The sequence below is a fragment of the Coregonus clupeaformis genome, unplaced genomic scaffold (genome assembly GCF_020615455.1).
Source record: "Coregonus clupeaformis isolate EN_2021a unplaced genomic scaffold, ASM2061545v1 scaf3549, whole genome shotgun sequence".
Lineage (NCBI taxonomy): Eukaryota > Metazoa > Chordata > Actinopteri > Salmoniformes > Salmonidae > Coregonus > Coregonus clupeaformis.
Window position 1 is genome coordinate 2,416 of NW_025537003.1, and position 23,173 is coordinate 25,588.

Here is a 23,173-nt window from a genome sequence, read left to right on the forward strand (position 1 = left end):
CACTGGGTCTAGTCTTGGTTGGCGAACCACCGCTGTGTTCTGCGCATGTGCAGAAAACCCCAGCGGGACCACAGGGTGGGCTGCCGACATGAGACCCAAAAGTGACATGATCGATAGCGCCGTTACTGTGTAATTCGGACGACACTCCCTCAGGGCTAGTACCAATGCTGCCCTTCGAGGGTCCCAGATTCGCGCCCTCATCATTACAGTGTCTAGCTGTAGTTCCCAGGTAGACTATCTGATGACTGGGCCAGGGTGCGCTCTTTTTCCAATTCGCCGCAGCGAACCCCAGACGCGTGAGATGAATCACTGTCTGTGTCGTGTAAGTAAACGTCAGTCTCTGCTGACGGGGCGAGAACCCGCAGGTCGTCTAGGTAGGCTAATATCCTTATCCCCTTGACAACGCAGCGGTTCCAATGCCGCCTCCACACACATTTGGAAAACGTTCGAGGTGCCAGGACGTACCCAAACGGCATCCTCTTGAACTCGTCACGCCCCCTCTATGGCATACGCGCCGCTATTCCCCAGCACTGGGTTGGTGAAATAGCCCAAGGTGGGCCCCCTTGAGGGGAGAGGACACATCAGCTCGTTCTGGGTGAATCGGGGCTTTGATACGATGGTTACGACCGTAACTCCAGTAATCTTGCCCTCCGTGAACGCGCACGGGTCTGAACTGCACTGTCTGAGGTAATGGCCTGAGACAGAGCGCTCTTCCCAGAAAGCGATTGCGTCATCATGTCATTGTCTGACTGAGACTGCCGCTTGGCATGAGACTTATCCTTTACAGAACTCAACAGAATCTGAAAGGTGTGATCTCTGACTGATACCACACGGTGGTGCCACAATGCCTCTTTACTGTTCCTAAGCGGCTGTTCAACGACACACTCAATGTGTGGTGAGCTGCGCTCAGAGCCATGGGCATTGATACGTTCAGAATAGCCGGAGGCGTCCATACCTTGGTTATACCTGTAACCCTGGTATTCCCGCTCTCCGTGAACATCGTACGGGTCTGAACTGCGCTGACTGAGGCATTAGCCTGCAGCAAGGCGTCATTCCCGGCTAGCGGCTGCGTCTTCATGTCACATTGGGACAGAGACAGCTGCCTGCTGAATGTGAGGTATCCTTGAGATAAGCCAAGACGGTGTCTTGGTATCTTTCCTTCCTTCACCTCCTGTGTGCGTTCAGCTCTGCACCTCTGGTGGGCTGAACTACGCTCAGTGTGGTGAGTATTAGCGCGTTCAGAAAGAAGTGGGGCGCCGATACACTGGGAAACTTCGTCACCGTGTGTAATCGGGCCCTCCGTGAACGCAGCATGGGTCTGAATCGCACTAACCGAGACCTTAGTCTGCGATAGTGCGCCATCCCTAACTAGCGGCTGCGTCATCATGTCTCCTGACTGAGACTGCAGCCTGCTATGAGAGGCACTCACTACAGTACTCCTTGGAGTCTGTAATGTGAGGTCTCTTTGAGATAAACCAAGACGGGCGTCTAGGTATTATTCCTCCTTTCACCTCCTGTGTGCGTTCAGCTCTGCACCTCTGGTGGGCTGAACTACACTCAGTGTGGTGAGCCTGGGCGCGTTCAGGAAAAGGTGGGGGCGCCGATACACTGGGCACCTTCGTGACCGTGGTAATCGGGCCCTTCTTGAACGCAGCATGGGTCTGGGTCGTACTAACAGAGACCTTAGTCTGTGATAGTGCGCCACTCCAATGTGGTTATTATCAGCGCGTTCTGAGAGAACGGGGCGCCGATACGTGGTTCGCCCGTAACCGTAGTAATCGGCCCTCCATGAACGCAGCACGTGTCTGAACGCACTGACTGAGGCGTTAGCCTGAGACAGAGCGCCGTCCCGGATAGCGGTCGCGTCATCATGCCATTATCTGGCTGAGACTGCAGCCTGCTATGTAAGACACTCACTACGGCACTCCTAGGAGTCTGTAAAGTGAGGTCCTATAAGGTACACTTAATACCTTTTATATACCTGCCTTATGTGTGCATTCAGCAACGCACCATGGTGGGCTGAGCTGCACTCATAGTGGTAAGAGAGAGAGCGAGAGTGAGGAAGGTCGAACGCTCTCGGATGTATTATGGAAAAGGGGCTCTTTCTTGACAGTGTCAAGTAGAGCCAACTCTTTATTACACACATCAACAAAAAACATTCTCTCAACACTCAACGGTAGAGTGGGGGGGGGACAGTGGGCTCGGTCACAGCGGGCGCTGTGCCGTCTTCCGTTCTCTCCCCCTCGCCTGTCATAAACGGGCGTCTCCTCTGGCCGCCCTTCGGGTGATGTCAGGATGACGCTTTAATGACCTCTCTCGCCGCACCTCTGGCGCTGAAGGGGGCGAGGCCCGCCCCTTGCTGCTGGAGGCCGCGTCTGAGCCAGTTGTAGCGAGAGTAGCGGCCGCCCTTCCTCATATCCACTTCCGGGTTGGAGGGAATGGGGGCAGCTTAATCTCCCGCTGTTTAGTAGCCCACTCAATGAGACCTGAGAATTCAGGCACAGAGAGGCTGTGGCGTCATCATCCAGGGATGTAATGACCTCACAATTTCCGAAGGAAAAAGGGGGGTGTTAAACATCTGGGTCAGTGTAATGAATTGTTCCAATAGAATATTCATTTTTTCCCAATAGCCCTGTCATCTCCTGAGTCAGTGCCCTCAGATGATGCCTCAGCTGAGACTAACACTGATAGCACATCCTCAAGAGGAATATCCTCCCTAAAAATGCCCAATGCTGCTTCCACTCCTTCAAAAAGGGGAGGCGCAGCTCGGCGCATAGTGGGGGATTGATGAAGCTGTCCCTGGCGTGCTGGCCCTCAACCCACGAAACAATGTCGGGGGGTCGAGGCAACCGCCAAGGGGAACAGCGACATTGAGCTCTGAAAGAGCTTTTGTAAAATGCTTATCTTGGATAAGCTTGGTGTGCTCATTTAGGAAGACGTTGATGGCTGGATATCAACGACGAAAATCTTCCTGAGTCTTCGTAAGGCTTCTTCTCTAGTCCAGTCGCTGAAGATAATGGGAGGCAGATTGATGGAACGGGGTTCCTTATATGGGACACCTGTACTCCTATTGGCTGTAGGTGTGTGCATAATTTTGCTTCAGGCTGTTCTGCCCTAGGGCAGAGGGTAAACCACTAGGAGCATAGCTCCCCTATGGGGCGGAGCTCCACGATATAGAACCAGCCAGCTAGTTTAATGGAACAAATATTGATTGTCGTATTTACAGCATTAGTTCTTTGTTCACAGTAATGGTAAGCCATTATCTGCTTTTCTATACTTTTTTGTTGCATTAGGCTAGCTTTGAACACCAATACTTAACTTTTACTTGACAGCCTGTTAGCTGCCGTACTACAACTGGCAAGTAGACGGACTGCGCCGTTCATTTCTTTCTTTCTCTCGAGTTGATTTGGTCAAATGGCAATGCCATTAATTGTCAGATCAGCGCTCATGAAAAGTAAGTGTACATGATTGAGTCTTTAAGATGCATGTCAGCTCTAAAACGTAGCTAACTTCAGCTAAATGTATGTTTTCTACACGGGTCGCATCCATTCAATTAGCAAGGCTAGCCACCTGACGTTAGGAAAAGTCATTGGCACCATATAATTATTGGAGACCCAGACCAGATTCGCTAGCTAGCTACTGTAGTTAGCTAACCTGGCTATAGATTTTTACTTAAATATCAACACTTTGCTAGGTAGCTAGCTAATACTAAGCTCCAGCTAATGTAAACTGTTTGGTTAGCGTCTTGGCTAACTAGGTGAGAGGTGAATACTATGTAACACTATTCCGTATAGGAGTGGATCGCAAGGTGGTTTAGTAGGTCAAAACCGTGCAAATGACGTATTTTACTGGAATTATCATTATCATTTACTGGAAAATCATATTAATGTTTCTTTGTGTTGTATTACATTTTTTTCTATCAACCCTCCCTTCCCTCCCTCTGTCTCTCATTTGGGTGCTGATCATCAGACAGGAGTCTGTGGCTACCTGGTCTCAGTGCTGTAAGGGCCTTGTCTTCTCCTGGGGGCCCCACTCCTCCTTTTACCACCCTGTCTGTCAGTCAACCTGCCACAGCTGTCACTCACGTGAGAGCTGCACCGGCCGAGAGAAACGCAATGCCATGAACAAAGCCTTCTGGAGGTAACACCTGGCCCAAACACCACTACTTAAACACAGCTGAAACGTTCCTGCCTTTCTAGTTGCACATTTGTGTAATCCAGCACTACAGCACTGTGTTCCTTTATGAATTGATGTGCATCCTATATTTCTTAATATTTTCTTCTCTTCCATCAGACATCCCCCTTTTCTCTCAGAGAAATGGTGGAGTGCTTTACACAGATAGCTGGGGACCCGGAGTGCCGCGTGGTTGTCGTCTCAGGTGCTGGAAAGGTCTTCACAGCTGGTAAGAGAATGTTTCCCTTTAGCTTACAATTGTCTCAGGTTGAACTGGGTTCTACTTATCAATAGGATGTACCACAATATACCAAACATAACAGTATACCAGTAATAAGACCAGTAAAAAAATTAACTGTTGGATTATGACTGTGTGTAGGCATTGACTTGATGGACATGGCCAGTGAAGTCTTACAGCCTGAGGGGACGACATGGCCAGGACTTCCTGGAACATGCGACGCACATCACCAAGTACCAGGAAACCTTCACCGTCATTGAAAGGGTCTGTATATGAACTTGTGAAATACTTAATCCTGCACAATATGTTGGTATTGATAGTGAACAAGTAGGCAAATGCATTTCTCTCTTTCCCACCACCCCCTTTCTTCTTGTAGTGTCCAAAGCCTGTGGTTGTGGCAGTGCAGGGAGCTTGTGTTGGAGGAGGTGAGTTTTGGTGGTATATTATTGATTTGCAAAGTCTTGCAAAAGCTTTAATATATTATTCCTTCTTTCCAAAATGTGACTTTCTTCACCCGTGAAGGTGTTCTGCAATAAAACTGTAATGGCTTGTCATGTTATAACATGTATGTGTTCTGTCAGGAGTGGATCTGATCACAGCCTGTGATATCCGTCTCTGCACTCAGGATGCCTGGTTTCAGGTGAAGGTAAGTGTGCCTAAATGCATCACCTTACCCCCAATGACCAACTCCATGAGGACCAAGGTCGAGGGGACATCCAAAGGCCTTTTCAGACTGTACGTCGGATTCAGCCTTTTAGCCTTTTACGATTATCACGTCGCACGCAATGTTACCAAATTAAAATCTTTATATCAACGTGTCCAGATTGTACGATTGCTTCCAGTTCTGTCATCACATTCTGCGATTGGCTTGCGAGGCTACATCAGCCGACATGGGCTACATCAACTGCATCAACCACACCACGATAAAGGAAAAAGAAATCTGACGCTGCCAGAACTTTGTGGGAGCCTACGACCACACGTAGTGGTACTTAATCGGCAGACTTAGACCCTGTACACTGAACGAGCCAAGACATCTAACAGTCGCTTACTGACCTAAGAATTTGCCCACGACGTGGACATTTTGTCTGGGATGGCAAAATCGTTGCATAAAAAGGGCTAAAATCATAGTCTACAATGGCCTTAACTGGTAGCGGTTTTCATACATGTGTTTTCTGTAGCAACCACCAGGGGGACTCTCATAGTAAAGTAAAGGCAGAATGATGAGAAATGTACTTTTGCATTCTGCTTCGTATCTCTGAGTGATGTGAAAGGTCTGCCTCTCTTACAGGAAGTTGATATTGGCCTAGCAGCTGACGTTGGAACTCTGCAGCGCCACCTAAAGTCATTGGGAGCCGCAGGTTAGAGCAAGCATTTTATATGGTTGGTAGAGCATGGCGCTTGCAACGCCAGGGGTTGTGGGTTCGTTTCCACGGGGGCCAGTATGAAAAAATGTATGCACTCACTAACTGTAAGTCGCTCTGGATAAGAGCATCTGCTAAATGAGTAAAATTAAAAAAATATATGCATTCATTACAACAATGCTGCGTGGGAGTCCCTCAGCTTGCATACATACAGTTGAAGTCGGAAGTTTACATACACTTAGGTTGGAGTAATTAAAACTTGTTTTTCAACCACTCCACAAATTTCTTGTTAACAAACTATAGTTTTGGCAAGTCGGTTAGGACATCTACTTTGCATGACACAAGTAATTTTTTCCAATAATTGTTTACAAATTATTTCAGTTATAATTCCAGTGTATCACAATTCCAGTGGGTCAAAAAGTCTGGTTCATCCTTGGGAGCAATTTCAAACGGCCTGAAGGTACCTCGTTCATCTGTACAAACAATAGTACGCAAGTATAAACACCATGGGACCACGCAGCCGTCATACCGATCAGGAAGTCTCCTAGAGATGAACGTACTTTGGTGCGAAAATTGCAAATCAATCCCAGAACAACAGCAAAGGACCTTGTGAAGATGCTGGAGGAAACAGGTACAAAAGTATCTATATCCACAGTAAAACGAGTCCTATATCGACATAACCTGAAAGGCCACTCAGCAAGGAAGAAGCCACTGCTCCAAAACCGCCATAAAAAGCCTATGGTTTGCAACTGCACATGGGGACAAAAGATCGTACTTTTGGAGAAATGTACTCTGGCCTGATGAAACACAAATAGAACTGTTTGGCCATAATGACCATCGTTATGTTTGGAGGAAAAAGGGGGTAGCTTGCAAGCTGAAGAACACCATCCCAACAGTGAAGCACGGGGGTGGCGCATCATGCTGTGGGGGTGCTTTGCTGCAGGAGGGACTGGTGCACTTCACAAAATAGATGGCATCATGAGGAAGGAAAATTATGTGGATATATTGAAGCAACATCAGTCAGGAAGTTAAAGCTTGGTCGCAAATGGGTCTTCCAAATGGACAATGACCCCAAGCATACTTCCAAAGTTGTGGCAAAATGGCTTAAGGACAACAATATCAAGGTATTGGAGTGGCCATCACAAAGCCCTGACCTCAATCCTATAGAACATTTGTGGGCAGAACTGAAAAGCGTGTGCGGAGCAAGGAGGCCTACACACCTGACTCAGTTACACCAGCTCTGTCAGGAGGAATGGGCCAAAATTCACCCAACTTATTGTGGGAAGCTTGTGGAAGGCTGCCCGAAACGTTTGACCCAAGTTAAACAGTTTAAAGGCAATGCTACAAAAATACTAATCGAGTGTATGTAAACTTCTGACCCACTGAGAAAAGCTTAAATAAATCATTCTCTCTACTATTATTCTGACATTTCACATTCTTAAAATAAAGTGGTGATCCTAACTGACCTAAGACAGGTAATTTTTACTAGGACTAAATGTCAGGAATTGTGAAACTGAGTTTAAATGTATTTGGCTATGGTGTATGTCAACTTCTGACTTCTCAACTGTACACCCAGGAACACTGAGTGCTGCCAAGGTATTGTTCTGAATAGATCCCCTTATACACTGCTCAAAAAAAATAAAGGGAACACTTAAACAACACATCCTAGATCTGAATGAATGAAATAATCTTATTAAATACTTTTTTTCTTTACATAGTTGAATGTGCTGACAACAAAATCACACAAAAATTATCAATGGAAATCAAATGTATCAACCCATGGAGGTCTGGATTTGGAGTCACCCTCAAAATTAAAGGGGAAAACCACACTACAGGCTGATCCAACTTTGATGTAATGTCCAAAACAAGTCAAAATGAGGCTCAGTAGTGTGTGTGGCCTCCACGTGCCTGTATGACCTCCCTACAACGCCTGGGCATGCTCCTGATGAGGTGGCGGATGGTCTCCTGAGGGATCTCCTCCCAGACCTGGACTAAAGCATCTGCCAACTCCTGGACAGTCTGTGGTGCAACGTGGCGTTGGTGGATGGAGCGAGACATGATGTCCCAGATGTGCTCAATTGGATTCAGGTCTGGGGAACGGGCGGGCAGTCCATAGCATCAATGCCTTCCTCTTGCAGGAACTGCTGACACACTCCAGCCACATGATGTCTAGCATTGTCTTGCATTAGGAGGAACCCAGGGCCAACCGCACTAGCATATGGTCTCACAAGGGGTCTGAGGATCTCATCTCGGTACCTAATGGCAGTCAGGCTACCTCTGGCGAGCACATGGAGGGCTGTGCCTTCCCCAAAGAAATGCCACCCCACACCATGACTGACCCACCGCCAAACCGGTCATGCTGGAGGATGTTGCAGGCAGCAGAACGTTCTCCACGAAGCGTCTCCAGACTCTGTCACGTCTGTCACGTGCTCAGTGTGAACCTGCTTTCATCTGTGAAGAGGCACAGGGCGCCAGTGGCGAATTTGCCAATCTTGGTGTTCTCTGGCAAATGCCAAACGTCCTGCACGGTGTTGGGCTGTAAGCACAACCCCACCTGTGGACGTCGGGCCCTCACTACCACCCTCATGGAGTCTGTTTCTGACCGTTTGAGCAGACACATGCACATTTGTGGCCTGCTGGAGGTCATTTTGCAGGGCTCTGGCAGTGCTCCTCCTGCTCCTCCTTGCACAAAGGCGGAGGTAGCAGTCCTGCTGCTGGGTTGTTGCCCTCCTACGGCCTCCTCCACGTTTCCTGATGTACTGGCCTGTCTCCTGGTAGCGCCTCCATGCTCTGGACACTACGCTGACAGACACAGCAAACCTTCTTGCCACAGCTCGCATTGATGTTGCAACATCCTGGATGAGCTGCACTACCTGAGCCACTTGTGTGGGTTGTAGACTCCGTCTCATGCTACCACTAGAGTGAAAGCACTGCCAGCATTCAAAAGTGACCAAAACATCAGCCAGGAAGCATAGGAACTGAGAAGTGGTCTGTGGTCGCCACCTGCAAAACCTTTATTGGGGTGTCTTGCTAATTGCCTATAATTTCCACCTGTTGTCTATTCCATTTGCACAACAGCATGTGAAATGTATTGTCAATCAGTGTTGCTTCCTAAGTGGACAGTTTGATTTCACAGAAGTGTGATTGACTTGGAGTTACATTGTGTTGTTTAAGTGTTCCCTTTATTTTTTTGAGCAGTGTATGTATAATCTTCCTTCCTCTCCAGCTTGGTGAATGAGTTGGCTCTGACAGCAAGGAAGATGTACGCCGATGAGGCCAAGGAAAGTGGATTAGTCAGGTATGGATACAATGTGTGTGTGCGTGTATTTGTTGCCTATGCAGGTTGGTTTTGTGTATTCATACACTCTTTCCCTGTGTAGCCGTGTATTTCGGACAAGGAGGTGATGATGGCTGGAGCTCTGGAAATGGCAGGGGAGATAGCAGGCCGCAGCCCTGTGGCTGTCCAGGGAACCAAGGTCAACCTGATCTACTCCAGAGACCACAGTGTGGCAGAGGGCCTGAACTACATGGTGAGGCTCAATACTACAAGGATGCTCACAACACCGCACACATCAGCGTGGCAACAACATAGTCTATCAAAAACCGAACCCAGGATAGATAACCATGGGTCTCTTAAACAAGTGTAGTGTTCTGATAAGGTGGGTGGGTTACTCTGTATCCTACCAGGAGGCAGAGTTTTGGAAAGTAGATATCATTGGAAGTCCAAAATCTGAAATGTAAATTTAAAAAAAAATGAATTACACACTGAGGCTGAGAGTTCAGTCTGTCTCTCCTTCTGTCTTCAGGCAACGTGGAACATGAGCATGCTGCAGACGGAGGATGTCATGAAGTCAGCTGCGGCCTCATGGAGAAGAAGAGTCCTAAAACCATAACTTTCTCCGAGCTCTGAAGCTGAGGGGCAGAAAGAGGCTGGAATGAAGATTTTCTTAGCTGATGGAAAGTGAGGGAAGAGGGGGAATCGATGGAGGGCGGTGTAAAAAGTTAAATTAAAGGGATTCCTTTATCTACTTACTCAGAGTCAGATTAACTAGTGGATACAATTTTTATGTCTCTGAGTCCAGTATGACCGAAGTTAGATGTAGTTTGGGGCATTAGCGCTAGCTTCAATTAACGTTAGTGCAGCTTAGCGCAAAGACTGGAAGTCTGTACCTGAACACTTCCAGTCTTTGCGCTCAAGCATGCTAGCTGTACCGAAGACTTCCAGTCTTTACTCTAAGCTAGTTAGCGCGTTGGCTTGCGAAACTACCTGCGTCAATTCCTTCAGTACTGGACACAGAGACATGAAAATGGTATCCACGCAGTTCATCTGACTCTGGCAGGTAGATAAAGGGCGTCATTGCCAAAATTCCCAACTATCGATTTAACTAATATAAAAATGGCCTGACTCCAGCAGATGCATATGTTTGTGTGTTGGTGCCTTTTGTCTGTCTGAATCACTCAAAGCAGAGCGGTCTGTAAACTGTAAAGATGAGTTAGTGGCCTCGCTTGCTTGCTCTGCATGCAGGATTCAGGTTGGGTGCTCTACCAATCAGCCTCACACTTTTGTAAATGTATATAAATGATTGCATCATAAAAATATTGAATAAAATATGAACTGAGCCAAAGTGCCCTGTTTCAACATGTTACGTGTTTGTGCTGAGTTTTAGGCTTTGAGCATACAATTCAATACTTAAATATGAAATGTAAGCATCTTTCACCAAGCCAATGCTCATAGCGTCGCTGCTCCAGTTTGGACCACTGCCACCGTTGGAGGAGATATACCTATTGCCCAGACTCACTTGCTGCTTCTTGATTACGCTCAATTGGTGACTTGTTGACTATAAATACGCACAGTGGGCATCGGGTGCCCCCTGGGCGGACTAAAAACTTTGGTCACGCCTTAAAAGCAAACATTCTCCCTCGCATTGAGAAGGCAAGGTGGTCTGACCATAGTGTAGACCATATCAGTAGGTCAGAGGTCGTAGTTGGACGCCTGAAGATGCTTCTGTCTCCCATCCGTTGTATCATCCTTCTTCTCCTTGTCAACTCCGTCTATTCTGGTACGTTAACGATCCATAATGACCTGATCATTTAAAAATAATACTTAACTGATAAAATATATGAGGTAGGGCAGAGTGGGGTAGGTTGAGGCACCCTTGTGTCTAGGAAACCATACACAATTTATAATTTGAACAAATATTTAGGCAGAGGTCATTTCATCGAGTCTGAAGGGAGAAACCACATGGAAAAAGTGGTAAGCAAGTTGGGTTCCAAAAAGAAGTTTTTCACCAAGTCCAATGAATTTATTGTGTTAGAGGTTTTATGATGCTTGTATTGAAACAAAATTTGATAATTTTAAGATTGTTTTATACATTAGTTGGGGTCTCTAAGCTTCAATATGAGGTCCTAAACCTAGCATGAAAGTGCATCCTTGTATCTGTGTGGGCTAATATAATATACACTTTGATCATATATCATTTTAATGCATATGCCTATAGTTTTAATTATTGAGGTGAATCCATAAAATTGTGGTGTTCAGAGAAACGAAATTGGCTAATGTATAGGCTATAATTAGATAATTATGCAAAATGTGAAAAAGGCTGCATAGAAATTGAGCAGCTTCTATATCTAGAAAAGTGTATTCTGTTACTAATACATGGTTTATTATTACTTTAAGTATGTATTGAATTATAATAAAACCCATGAAAATAAAACAAACATGGGTTTAGGCTGTCAGTATGAATTAGATCGATAAGGGGGTGGCAGAGGGTTATACCGTATCAGCAAAAGCCATGTGCTGAGGCCATCGGAATGAATACAAAATTGTATCTAATCTAAAAAAGGTCGGTGTCACGTTTGGATAGCAATTTTTGTAGTACGAAATGTAAAAGATAATTGTAGAGATTGTTATACATTGTTATTCTGATTTTCAAGTCTCAGGAGGCTCTCGTTGTTTGACCAACAACTACGGGCGTAATTTAGCTCCATTTGCGTCTTTACGCGCAACTACAAACGATTGATCTTCTCGTATTATCTCTAGCTTTGACCGTCCTCTGTCCCTCTCGTCTTTTGATATGTCATATCACATTTTATATTTCATAGGACGAGTTCTGAGGAAGATCAAGGAGCGCGTGCGTAAAATTCAGTATGAAAAAGCGAAGAAGAATGTGCTGATGCGCGCAGTCAACGGGGCATAAGTCCATGGGCGAAGTGAGAGACGGGAAAATTCACCAACCCTGGACCACTTCGACAGTCAAAACGATGAAACCTTTCCTCAGGTGACCCACCACCAATACATGCACCTACAGTGAGGTCCAAAAGTATTGGGACAGTGACACATTTTTTTGTTGTTTTTGGCTCTGTACTCCAGCACTTTGGATTTGAAATGATACAATGACTATGAGGTCGAAGTGCAGACTGTCATCTTTAATTTGAGGGGTATTTTCATCCATATAAGGTGACAGCACTTTTTGTACATAGTCCCCCCATTTTAGGGAACTAAAAGTATTAGGACAAATTCACTTATATGTGTATTAGAGTTTTCAAAAGTTTAGTATTTGGTGTCATATTCCTAGTAGGCAATGACTACAGCTTGTGACTACAAACTTGTTGAATGCATTTGCAGTTTGTTTTGGTTGTGTTTCAGATAATTTTGTGCCAAATAGAAATGAATGGTAGATAATATATTGTGTCATTTTGGAGTCACTTTTATTGTAAATAAGAATATAATATATTTCTGAACACTTCTACATTCTTGTGGATGCTACCATGATTATGGATAATCCTGAATGAATTGTGAATAACAACAAAACAAATTGCAAATGCATCCAACACGTTTGTAGAGTCACAAGCTTGATGTAGTCATTACGTGCCAGGAATATGGGACCAAATAAAATGTTATTTGTCACATGCGCCGAATACAACAGGTGTAGACCTTACAGTGAAATGCTTACTTACAAGCCCCTTAACCAACAATGCAGTTTTAAGAAAAATAAGTGTTAAGAAAGTATTTACTAAAATAAACTGAAGTAAAAAAAAAAGATAAAGATAAAAATAGAAAAATAACAAATAATTAAAGAGCAACAATAAAATAACAGTAACGAGGCTATATCCAGGGAAATACTAAACTTTTGACTACTTTAATACACATAAAAGTGAATTTGTCCAAATACTTTTGGTTCCCTAAAATGGGGGAACTATGTACAAAAAGTGCTGTAATTTCCTAAACGGTTCACCCAATATGAATGAAAATACATTCAAAGGCATAACACAATTGACAGTCTGCACTTTAACCTCTTAGTCATTGCATCATTTCAAATACAAAGTGCTGGAGTACAGAGACAAAAAAAATAATTGGTCTCTGTCCAAATACTTTTGGACCCTCACTGTATATAGGGTACCTGCAGCCCCCCCACTCTTGTTCTCTGCTTCTACTCCCTTTCTCTCACCCTCTCTTTCTCTCTCAGAGGTTTTTCGTGAATGAAGCCTATTGGGAGGCGTCCTCATGGCCCAGTGTTCCTGTACATCGGCGGGAGGGCCCCATCTCTGAGTTCAGTGTGCTGGCAGGTAAACACAAAGCTCCCTCGTCACGCTCTTAAGTAATATGAAAAGAAAATGGAAATGCATTGACACGATAAGTTAGGCTTACATAGGTGTTATGAATATGATACTTGTATTTAGTTACAAGTCCATGCCTGTTCTTCGGTTTTTGTCTTGTTGATACCTCAACCAACTCTTAACCTCGTCTATTTCTCCTCTTTGCTCCTGCTTTGTGTGTATCTGTAGGCCACCATGTGGACATGGCTGAGGAGCACGGGGCCCTGCTTGTGGCCCTGGAGCATCGTTTCTATGGCAAGAGCATCAACGAAGATGGCCTGGAGACTGAGAACCTGGGAGACCTGTCCAGCCAGCAGGCGTGAGTACTGGTGGGAGGAGGAGGGAGTCAATGTGATGATGTTGAATCAACGTGGAAAACTGATTGGATTTGCAAAAAGTCATCAATGTGAGGGAATTTTGTATTTTTTTCACCCAACTTTGAACCTAAATCCAATGGCATGGTGACATTTTTTGTTGATTTCATGTTGAATTCACATTAGTTGACAACTCAACCAAATGTATATCAAAACTAGACATTGAACTGACGTCTGTGCCCAGTGGGTTGCTACTTGAAGTATGCAGAGTGCTTTTGAGTGGGCTTGAATTGGGCAGAGATTGCATTTCATTTTCTCTGCCATCTCTTGGTTTCCAGTCTCACCGACATCGCAGAATTCCATCAATACATCAGCGATCGCTTTGACCTCTCCAACAAGAATACCTGGATCAGCTTCGGAGGTTCCTATGCTGGGGCCTTGTCTGCCTGGCTCAGGGGAAAGGTACAGTAGAGATAAAATAACACTGTCTATTTTTATACTTAGGACCGAACAGCGGTGTTACTGTATGCTGGTTTACTGTATTCCATGGTAATAATACAAAATAATGTTATCTGTTCCTGCTCTTCCAGTTCCCCCACCTGGTCTACGGTGCTGTGGCCTCCTCCGCTCCTGTCAAAGCCAAACTGGACTTCTCCAACTTCAACAAAGTAAAGATCTCATCATTAGTACTACTGGTAGTAGTAGTAGTAGTAGTAGTAGTAGTAGTAGTAGTAGTAGTAGTAGTAGTAGTAGTAGTAGTATTAGTAGTAGTTGTAGTAGTAGTAATAGTAGTAGTAGTAGTAGTAGTAGTAGACATACTAGTAACTGTTGCACTATTTATAGTGTTAATAGCATGGTAGATGTGATGTTCAGCTGTACAGACAACGGTGGAAACAAACCCTGGTTTTCTCTCTTCCAGGTGGTGGGTCTGAGCCTTGCGGACAAGGATGTTGGAGGTTCAGATAAGGTTTGAGAACATTTACAGTTGATGTGGGCGCTTGAAATCATGTGTTGGAGTATCTGACTGTGAGTCTCCACTGTGTGATTTGACTCTCTCTGTCTCCTTGTCACTGTCTCTCTTTCTCCGCTCTCTCTCTCTCACTCTCTCTCTCTCTCCTCCAGTGTGTGGGGACATCTGGGAGGCCTTTGCTGCCGTGGAGGCCGCCCTGTTTGCTGGGAACGCCACTGAGGTGGGGAAGGACTTTGGGTGCTGTGAGACCCCTGAGGATCTGGAGGACCAGATCGAGCTGATGCAGAGCCTGGCCGACATCGTCATAGGAACCGTGGCGTACAACGAGGAGGGGGGCATTCTAACTATTGAGGAGCTCTGTGACATCATGACCAATGAGACAGAGACCTTCGATTCGGAGACTGAGGCCTACGACCGGCTGATCAAACTGGTGCAGGTACAGTCAGGTCCATAAGTATTTGGACAGTGACACAATTTGCATCATTTTGGCTCTGTACGCCACCACAATGGATTTGAAAGGAAACAATCAAGATGTGCTTTAAGTGTAGACTTTAATCTTTAATTTAAGGGTTTTGTCAAAATTATTGTATGAACCGTGTAGGAATTACAACCATTTTTATACATAGCTCCCCAATTTTAGGGGCTCAAAAGTAATTGGATAAACTAACATAATCATACATTAAATTGTGAGTTTCAATACTTGGTTGCAAATCCTTTGCAGTCAATGACTGCCTGAAGTCTGGAACCCATAGACATCACCAGATGTTGTGTTTCTTTCCTGGTGATGCTCTGCCTTTACTGCAGCTGTCTTCAGTTCCTGCTTGTTCTTGGGACGTTTTGCCTTCAGTTTTGCCTTCAGCAAGTGAATGCATGCTCAATTGGATTCAGGTCAGGTGATTGACTTGGCCATTGCAGAACATTCCACTTCTTTGCCTTAAAAAAGTATTGGGTTGCTTTCGCAGTATGCTTCGGGTCTTTGTCCATCTGCACTGTGAAGCGCCATCCAATGAGTTTTTAAGCATTTGGCTGAATCTGAGCAGATAATATAGTCCTAAACACTTCAGAATTCATCCTGCTGCTTTTGTCAGCAGTCACATCATCAATAAATACAAGGGAACCAGTTCCATTGGCAGCCATACATGCCCACGCCATAACACTACCTCCACCATGCTTCACAGATGAGGTGGTATGCTTCGGATCATGAGCAGTTTCTTCCCTTCTCCATACTCTTTTCTTCCCATCATTCTGGTATAAGTTGATCTTTGTCTCATCTGTCATGTTGTTCCAGAACTGTACAGGCTTTTAAATATGTTTTTTTGGCAAACTCTAATCTGGTCTTCCTGTTTTTGAGGGCTTACCAATGGTTTACATCTTGTGGTAAACCCTCTGTATTTACTCTGTTGAAGTCTTCTCTTGATTGTTGACTTTGACACAGATACGCCTACCTCCTGGAGGGTGTTCTTGATCTGGCCAACTGTTGTGAAGGGGTTTTTCTTCACCAGGGAAATAATTATTCTGTCATCCACCAGTTGTTTTCCGTGGTCTTCCGGGCCTTTTGGTGTTGCTGAGCTCACCAGTGCGTTCTTTCTTTTTAAGAATGTACCAAATAGTTGATTTGGCCACACCTAATGTTTTTGTTATCTCTCTGATGGGTTTGTTTAGATTTTTCAGCCTAATGATGGCTTGCTTCACTAGCAGTGACAGCTCTTTGGACTTCATATTGAGGGTTAACAGCAACAGATTCCAAATGCAAATGCAACACTTGAAATCAACTCTAGACCTTTTATCTGCTTACTTGTAAATTAACTAATGAGGGAATAACACACACCTGGCCATGGAACAGCTGAGCAGCCAATTGTCCGATTACTTTTGGTCCCTTAAAAGGGGGGGACCACATATCAAAAGTGCTGTAATTCCTACACCGTTCACCTGATTTGGATGTAAATACCCTCAAATTAAAGCTGAAAGTCTGCACTTTCAGCTCATATTCATTATTTAATTTCAACTCCAATATGCTGTGGTAAACAGCTAAAATAATAATAACTTGGTCAATGTCCAAATATTTATGGACCTGACTGTATGAGGTGTATTGTACATATGCACACACACACTTTACACACACACACACACACACAAATGTATGCACAAAAGCACGCAGACATACACAAGCACGCACACACACACACGCACAGCCCCAAAATGACAATTATTTGATTAACCAGCAGAGGGCTGTATTGAGCTACAGTTGTGCATCCCCTTGCCTTGACTGATGCAGAACAGTCAGAACACTGTTACTGTGTTTGCGTGCGTGCATATTTATGTGTGTGTGCGTGCGTTTATTAGACAGACCGTGCCACAGGCGACAAGCCCTGTCTGGATGCGTCCCACAAGCAGACCATCAAGGACCTGAGTGACACCAATCTGGACTCTGCCTATAATGGAGAGAGACAGTGGTACTACCAGACCTGCACCGAGTTCGGCTTCTGTGAGTACCGCTCCACCACACCGCACAACTCTGTCACTCCTAGAGGAGATACAGTGACGTCCGAAATTATTCACATCCTTGATAAAGATGAGCAATAATGACTGTATAAAATTAATTATTCAAATACTGAGCTACAGTATGTTGTAGGCAAAAAAATTGGGAAATTATATTATTTCATACTAAAACAATTGCTCAGAGAAAGAGATATTGTTTAACAAGTAATATATGTTTTTCTCTAAAAGGTAGGGGTCTAAATTATTCACACCTCTAAAGATTCTTATAAATAAAGTAGTCAACAGTTTAGTATTTGGTCGCATATTCCTAGCATGCAATGACTACATCAAGCTTGTGACTCTAAAAACTTGTTGGATGTATTTGCAGTTAGTTTTGGTTGTGTTTCAGATTATTTTGTGCCCAATAGAAAGTAATGGTAAATAATATATTGTGTCATTTTGGAGTCACTTATATTATTATAAATAACCATAGATAATAAGAATGTTTCTAAACACTTCTACAGTAATGTAGATGCTACCATGATTACGGATAATTCTGAATGTATCGTGAATAATGATGAGTGAGAAAGTTACAGAGGGTCAAAGATTATACCCCCAAGACATGCTAACAACTCACCATTCCCAATTACAGGAGAGGTTAGCATGTCTTGGGGGTATGATCTTTGACTGCTGTAACTTTCTCAATCATCATTATTCAGGATTCATTCAGGATTATCCGTAATCATGGAAGCATCCACATGACTGTAGAAGTGTAGGAATATGGCACCAAATACTATTAGTATAAAATAAAAATTATAATTTCCCCATTGTTTTGAGCATACAATATAGCTCAGTATTTCAATAATTTATTTTATACAGTCATTATTGCTCATCTTTATCAAGGGTATCAATAATTTCGAACCCCACTGTACATTTACCAAGCTCAAGTCCCCGAGTACAACCAAGGTAGTTTCTTCAGTCAGGGAGTTGAGTGCTCACTGTACTGAAGGGTAAAAAAAACAGGTCCAGACTCCAGAGTTCATTTCCCCCTAACAGCACATTCATAAGCCCAATGCATTAACACTAGCTGTACAAAGGTCCCACTCTTTGGTGCAGTATCACTCATTATATGATCAGTAGTACTATATGCCCATAGCCACTCAGCTGTATCTTACATTACAGAAATAGAACTACAGATCATAATTCAATAGAAATTAATTGTGTTTCTTTGGGTTACATTGTCATTGTTTTGTTGTAACAGACCAGACGTGTGAGGACGCCAGCTGTCCCTTCTCCCGCATGCTGACCCTGCAGGCTCAGACTGACCTGTGTCCTGAGGTGTTCAACATCCCCCAGCACAGTCTGCCCGGACACATCGCCTTCACCAATAAGTACTATGGAGGTGGCCACCCCGACACTGACAGGGTGCTCTATGTCAACGGTGAGCAGAGACTTCACAGATAGATACAGTAGATAGGGGATACCTAGTCAGTTGCACAACTGAATGCATTCAGCTGAAATGTGTCTTCCGCATTTAACCCAACCCCTCTGAATCAGAGCGGTGCAGGGGGGGTAGGGGGGCTGCCTTCATCAACGTCATCGGCGCCCGGGGAGCAGTTGTTGTTCAAGGGCAGAACGGCAGATTTTTCCACCTTGCCGGCTCTGGGATTCGAACCAGCGACCTTTCGGTTACTTGCCCAACCACCCGATAGATAGATAGATAGATATATGGAGGTTTAAACCATTACCTCTCATTACATCATAGTGTAATTTAAACCCACTGGCAGTGAATCAATGTGCTGTGTCTATGTGAGTGATTGTATGACAGCAGTGGAGGTTAGTGGGAGGAGCTATAGGAGGACGGGCTCAATGTAATGGCTGGAATGGAATCAATGGAACGGTATCAAACACATCATTTATTCCATTCCAGCCATTACAATGAACCCATCCTCCCATAGCTCCTCCCACCAGCCTCCTCTGTGTGACAGACCAGAGGGACAGGTCATATACTGACTGTGACCTGTGACCTGTGACCTCTGTCAGGTGACATTGACCCCTGGCACGAGCTCAGCGTCCTGGAAGAGGACTTGGACAAGGAGGACAAAGACATGGCCATCCTCATCGAGGGCTCCGCCCACTGTGCCGACATGAACCCCGACAGCGCCACAGACCACCCCGCCCTGAAGCAGGCCCGCAAGGTACAGCCCACGGAAGGCTAGACAACACTAAGTTGATGTTCCTGAGATAGACACTGACTGTGAGCTTTGGTGGCACATGAAGAGTAATGTATGCTTCAGAACTGTACAGTGTGTCTCAACTGTCTTTTCTCTCTCTGGTTGTCAGGCCATTGAGAGGAAAGTTGCCAAGTGGCTGAAGGAAGCTGCCTGGAAGCTTATGGGATGATGGACCCAACGACTGGTCACCTGATCATCTGACCTTCCTGACCATCACACAGCCAACCAAACTGAGCTGACCTGGTTGTACTGCCGTGACCCCTCCTCCTCTTCCTGTAGCTCTCTGCTCATATAACACAGCTCTGCACCATTACTATAACCACAGCTATGGCCCCTACAGCTTGTTGGGCAGTGAATCACATGGTGCTGTGGACTGAGCCCATCTCTTCATGTTTATTCCCATGATGATCACATGACCATTGGGTCAGGTCCTCTAAGGTGGTGTTCTTCTGGTGGTTTTTCTAGGGTTTTTCTAACGTTTTTCTAGGGTTTTTCTAACGTTTTTCTAGGGTTTTTCTTACGTTTTTATAGCGTGCTTGAATTTAATCCAGTATATAAGTTTCAGATTTAATAGACAGTTTTAGTAATTTAGGGAAACACTTATAATGCTGTACACAGTATTTAGGTTTCCTAACTACGTACTAGTATAGCTAACTAGAGAGTCTCAGCATAAGACGACTTTAACATGATCTAGTGTTCTAAGGTTTACAGCCTGTGCACACATGCATTTTCCTTTATCTGGATTCAGTGAAGTTATCTCAGTCAATGCATTATCTGAATGTATGCTGGATTGCTTTGTAGCTTGTGTGGATCTTTTTAGGAGGAGTTAATTTTGTTTAATCCTGCGAGCTTGAAAATGATCATCAATAAAAGTTTGCTGATAATCAGGTGTCTGTTTTCTGTGGATTGTGGGATTTAGTCTTTGACTCAAATTCATTTTAAGGGATATTTTACCCAAAACTATTTTTAGTATTTTGTTCATTAGTCCACTGTTACTACAATCCCAGAAAAATGTGCATGTCAAGATGGAGCACTTTCAGTACAGAGCAAAAACTGTGGTGATGATGATGCAACTTATATTCAAAGATAGTTTTAGAGTAAAATATCCATTTTTTAACAGTTTTACTCTCAGCAGGGGGCGCTAATGCTATATACATTTGTTTTACTTTTATATTTTATTTTATTTTGTAATAATTTTTGGTATTATTCATTTAGCAGACGCTCTTATCCAGAGCGACTTACAGGAGCAATTAGGTTTAAGTGCCTTGCTCAAGGGCACATCGACAGATTTTCACCTACTCGGCTCGGGGATTAGAACCAGCGACCTTTCGGTTACTGGCACTACGCTCTTAACCACTAAGCTTCCTGCCAAGTCTATATACATATACCCAGTCAATGGCACATTTCCAGCTTATAAAACACTATTGTGTGTTTGAGTTTGTTTGCATGCATGTTTGTGTGGTCCTCATGAATTCATTAACATAAAACAATATATGTGCCTGTATATGTCGAGGTATTTAGCACCATGTGTGTATTTGTGTATGATTAATTGTCTTTGCACTGTGAGTGTGTGGATCCTGTCATGTGTGCATCCAAAAGAGTGTGTGTATGTATGTATGTACAGTTGAAGTCGGAAGTTTACATACACTTAGGTTGGAGTCATTAAAACTCGTATTTCAACCACTCCACAAATGTCTTGTTAACAAACTATAGTTTTGGCAAGTCGGTTAGGACATCTACTTTGTGCATGACACAAGTAATTTTTTCCAACAATTGTTCACAGACAGATTATTTCACTTATAATTCACTGTATCACAATTCCAGTGGGTCAGAAGTTTACGTACACTAAGTTGACTGTGCCTTTAAACAGCTTGGAAAATTCCAGAAAATGATGTCATGGCTTTAGAAGCTTCTGATAGGCTAATTGACATCATTTGAGTCAATTGGAGGTGTACCTGTGGATATATTTCAAGGCCTACCTTCAAACTCAGTGCCTCTTTGCTTGACATCATGGGAAAATCAAAATAATTCAGCCAAGACATCAGAAAAAAAATTGTAGACCTCCACAAGTCTGGTTCTATCCATTTCCAAACGTCTGAAGGTACCACGTTCATCTGTACAAACAATAGTACGCAAGTATAAACACCATGGGACCACGCAGCCGTCATACCGCTCAGGAAGGAGACGCGCTCTGTCTCCTAGAGATGAACGATACCTTGGTGCAAAAAGTGCAAATCAATCCCAGAACAACAAGAAAGGACCTTGTGAAGATGCTGGAGGAAACAGGTACAAAAGTATCTATATCCACAGTAAAACGAGTCCTATATCGACATAACCTGAAAGGCCGCTCAGCAAGGAAGAAGCCACTGCTCCAAAACCGCCATTAAAAGCCAGACTACGGTTTGCAACTGCACATGGGGACAAAGATCGTACTTTTTGGAGAAATGTCCTCTGGTCTGATGAAACAAAAATAGAACTGTTTGGCCATAATGACCATCGTTATGTTTGGAGGAAAAAAGGGGGGATGCTTGCAAGCCGAAGAACACCATCCCAACCGTGAAGCACAGGGGTGGCAGCATCATGCTGTGGGGTGCTTTGCTGCAGGAGGGACTGGTGCACTTCACAAAATAGATGGCATCATGAGGAAGGAAAATTATGTGGATATATTGAAGCAACATTTCAAGACATCAGTCAGGAAGTTAAAGCTTAGTCGCAAATGGATCTTCCAAATGGACAATGACCCCAAGCATACTTCCATAGTTGTGGCAAAATGGCTTAAGGACAACAAAGTCAAGGTATTGGAGTGGCCATCACAAATCCCTGACCTCAATCCTATAGAAAATGTGGGCAGAACTGAAAAAGCGTGTGCGAGCAAGGAGGCCTACAAACCTGACCTGGCCAAAATTCACCCAACTTATTGTGGGAAGCTTGTGGAAGGCTACCCGAAACGTTTGACCCAAGTTAAACAATTTAAAGGCAATGCTACCAAATACTAATTGAGTGTATGTCAACTTCTGACCCACTGGGAATGTGATGAAAGAAATAAAAAGCTAAAAATAAATCATTCTCTCTACTATTATTCTGACATTTCACATTCTTTAAATAAAGTGGTGATCCTAACTGACCTAAGACAGGGAATTTTTAATAAGATTAAATGTCAGGAATTGTGAAAAACTGAGTTTAAATGTATTTGGCTAAGGTGTATGTAAACTTCCGACTTCAACTGTATGTATGTGTCATTTTTTGTGCGCATCATTGAGTTGGTGCATATACTCTGTGTGTGTGTGTGTGTGTGTGTGTGTGTGTGTGTGTGTGTGTGTGTGTGCTACGAGAGAGAGTATGAGCCAGTTGTCCCAAGGCCATCTGTTTCCCTGTGGGGTGGAGGGGGTGGTGGTGGTCCTGCTGCTCAGACTTGCCCCTCGCTGATTGATGATCTCCACTCCCCCGAATTCGACCAGGTCACGACCTCCCACTACTGACCACCCTACAGAGAGAGCTCAATCACACACACACACACACACACACACACACACACACACACGCACCCATGCACACAACTTCTGTATTTGTTTATTCACTACAGTTTATTTTCTAGTTTCCTGAGGCACACACACTCACATAATAACACATACACTCTCAAATGTACTGTACTGACATGCACACATAGTCACATTCAAGCACACACATGGACCTTCTTCAGCTGTTACACAGCAGTCCATTTCCCACAGTACCCCCTTTACTACTTAACGTTTTGGGACTGGAGTGAGTACGCACAAGGACTATTTGGCAGCTAGCCAAGTGGGTCAGTA

The 23,173-nt window shown here is 44.2% G+C and overlaps 1 protein-coding gene and 1 pseudogene across 1 annotated transcript; both read left to right on the forward strand.

The window, feature by feature from the left end:
* Positions 1 to 3,149: 3,149 nt before the first annotated feature.
* On the forward strand, positions 3,150 to 9,734 carry LOC123490229 (annotated as a pseudogene).
* A 2,239-nt stretch (positions 9,735 to 11,973) lies between these two features.
* On the forward strand, positions 11,974 to 20,248 carry LOC123490230 (thymus-specific serine protease-like). Its single transcript, XM_045220315.1, is given in 14 exon segments — positions 11,974 to 11,982; positions 13,239 to 13,265; positions 13,267 to 13,309; positions 13,312 to 13,338; positions 13,558 to 13,687; positions 14,021 to 14,144; positions 14,273 to 14,350; positions 14,602 to 14,649; positions 14,700 to 14,721; positions 14,805 to 15,088; positions 16,996 to 17,137; positions 18,392 to 18,571; positions 19,174 to 19,328; positions 19,474 to 20,248. Coding segments are annotated over 14 exon segments (1,329 nt in total). The 3' UTR covers positions 19,534 to 20,248.
* The last annotated feature ends 2,925 nt before the right edge of the window (positions 20,249 to 23,173 follow it).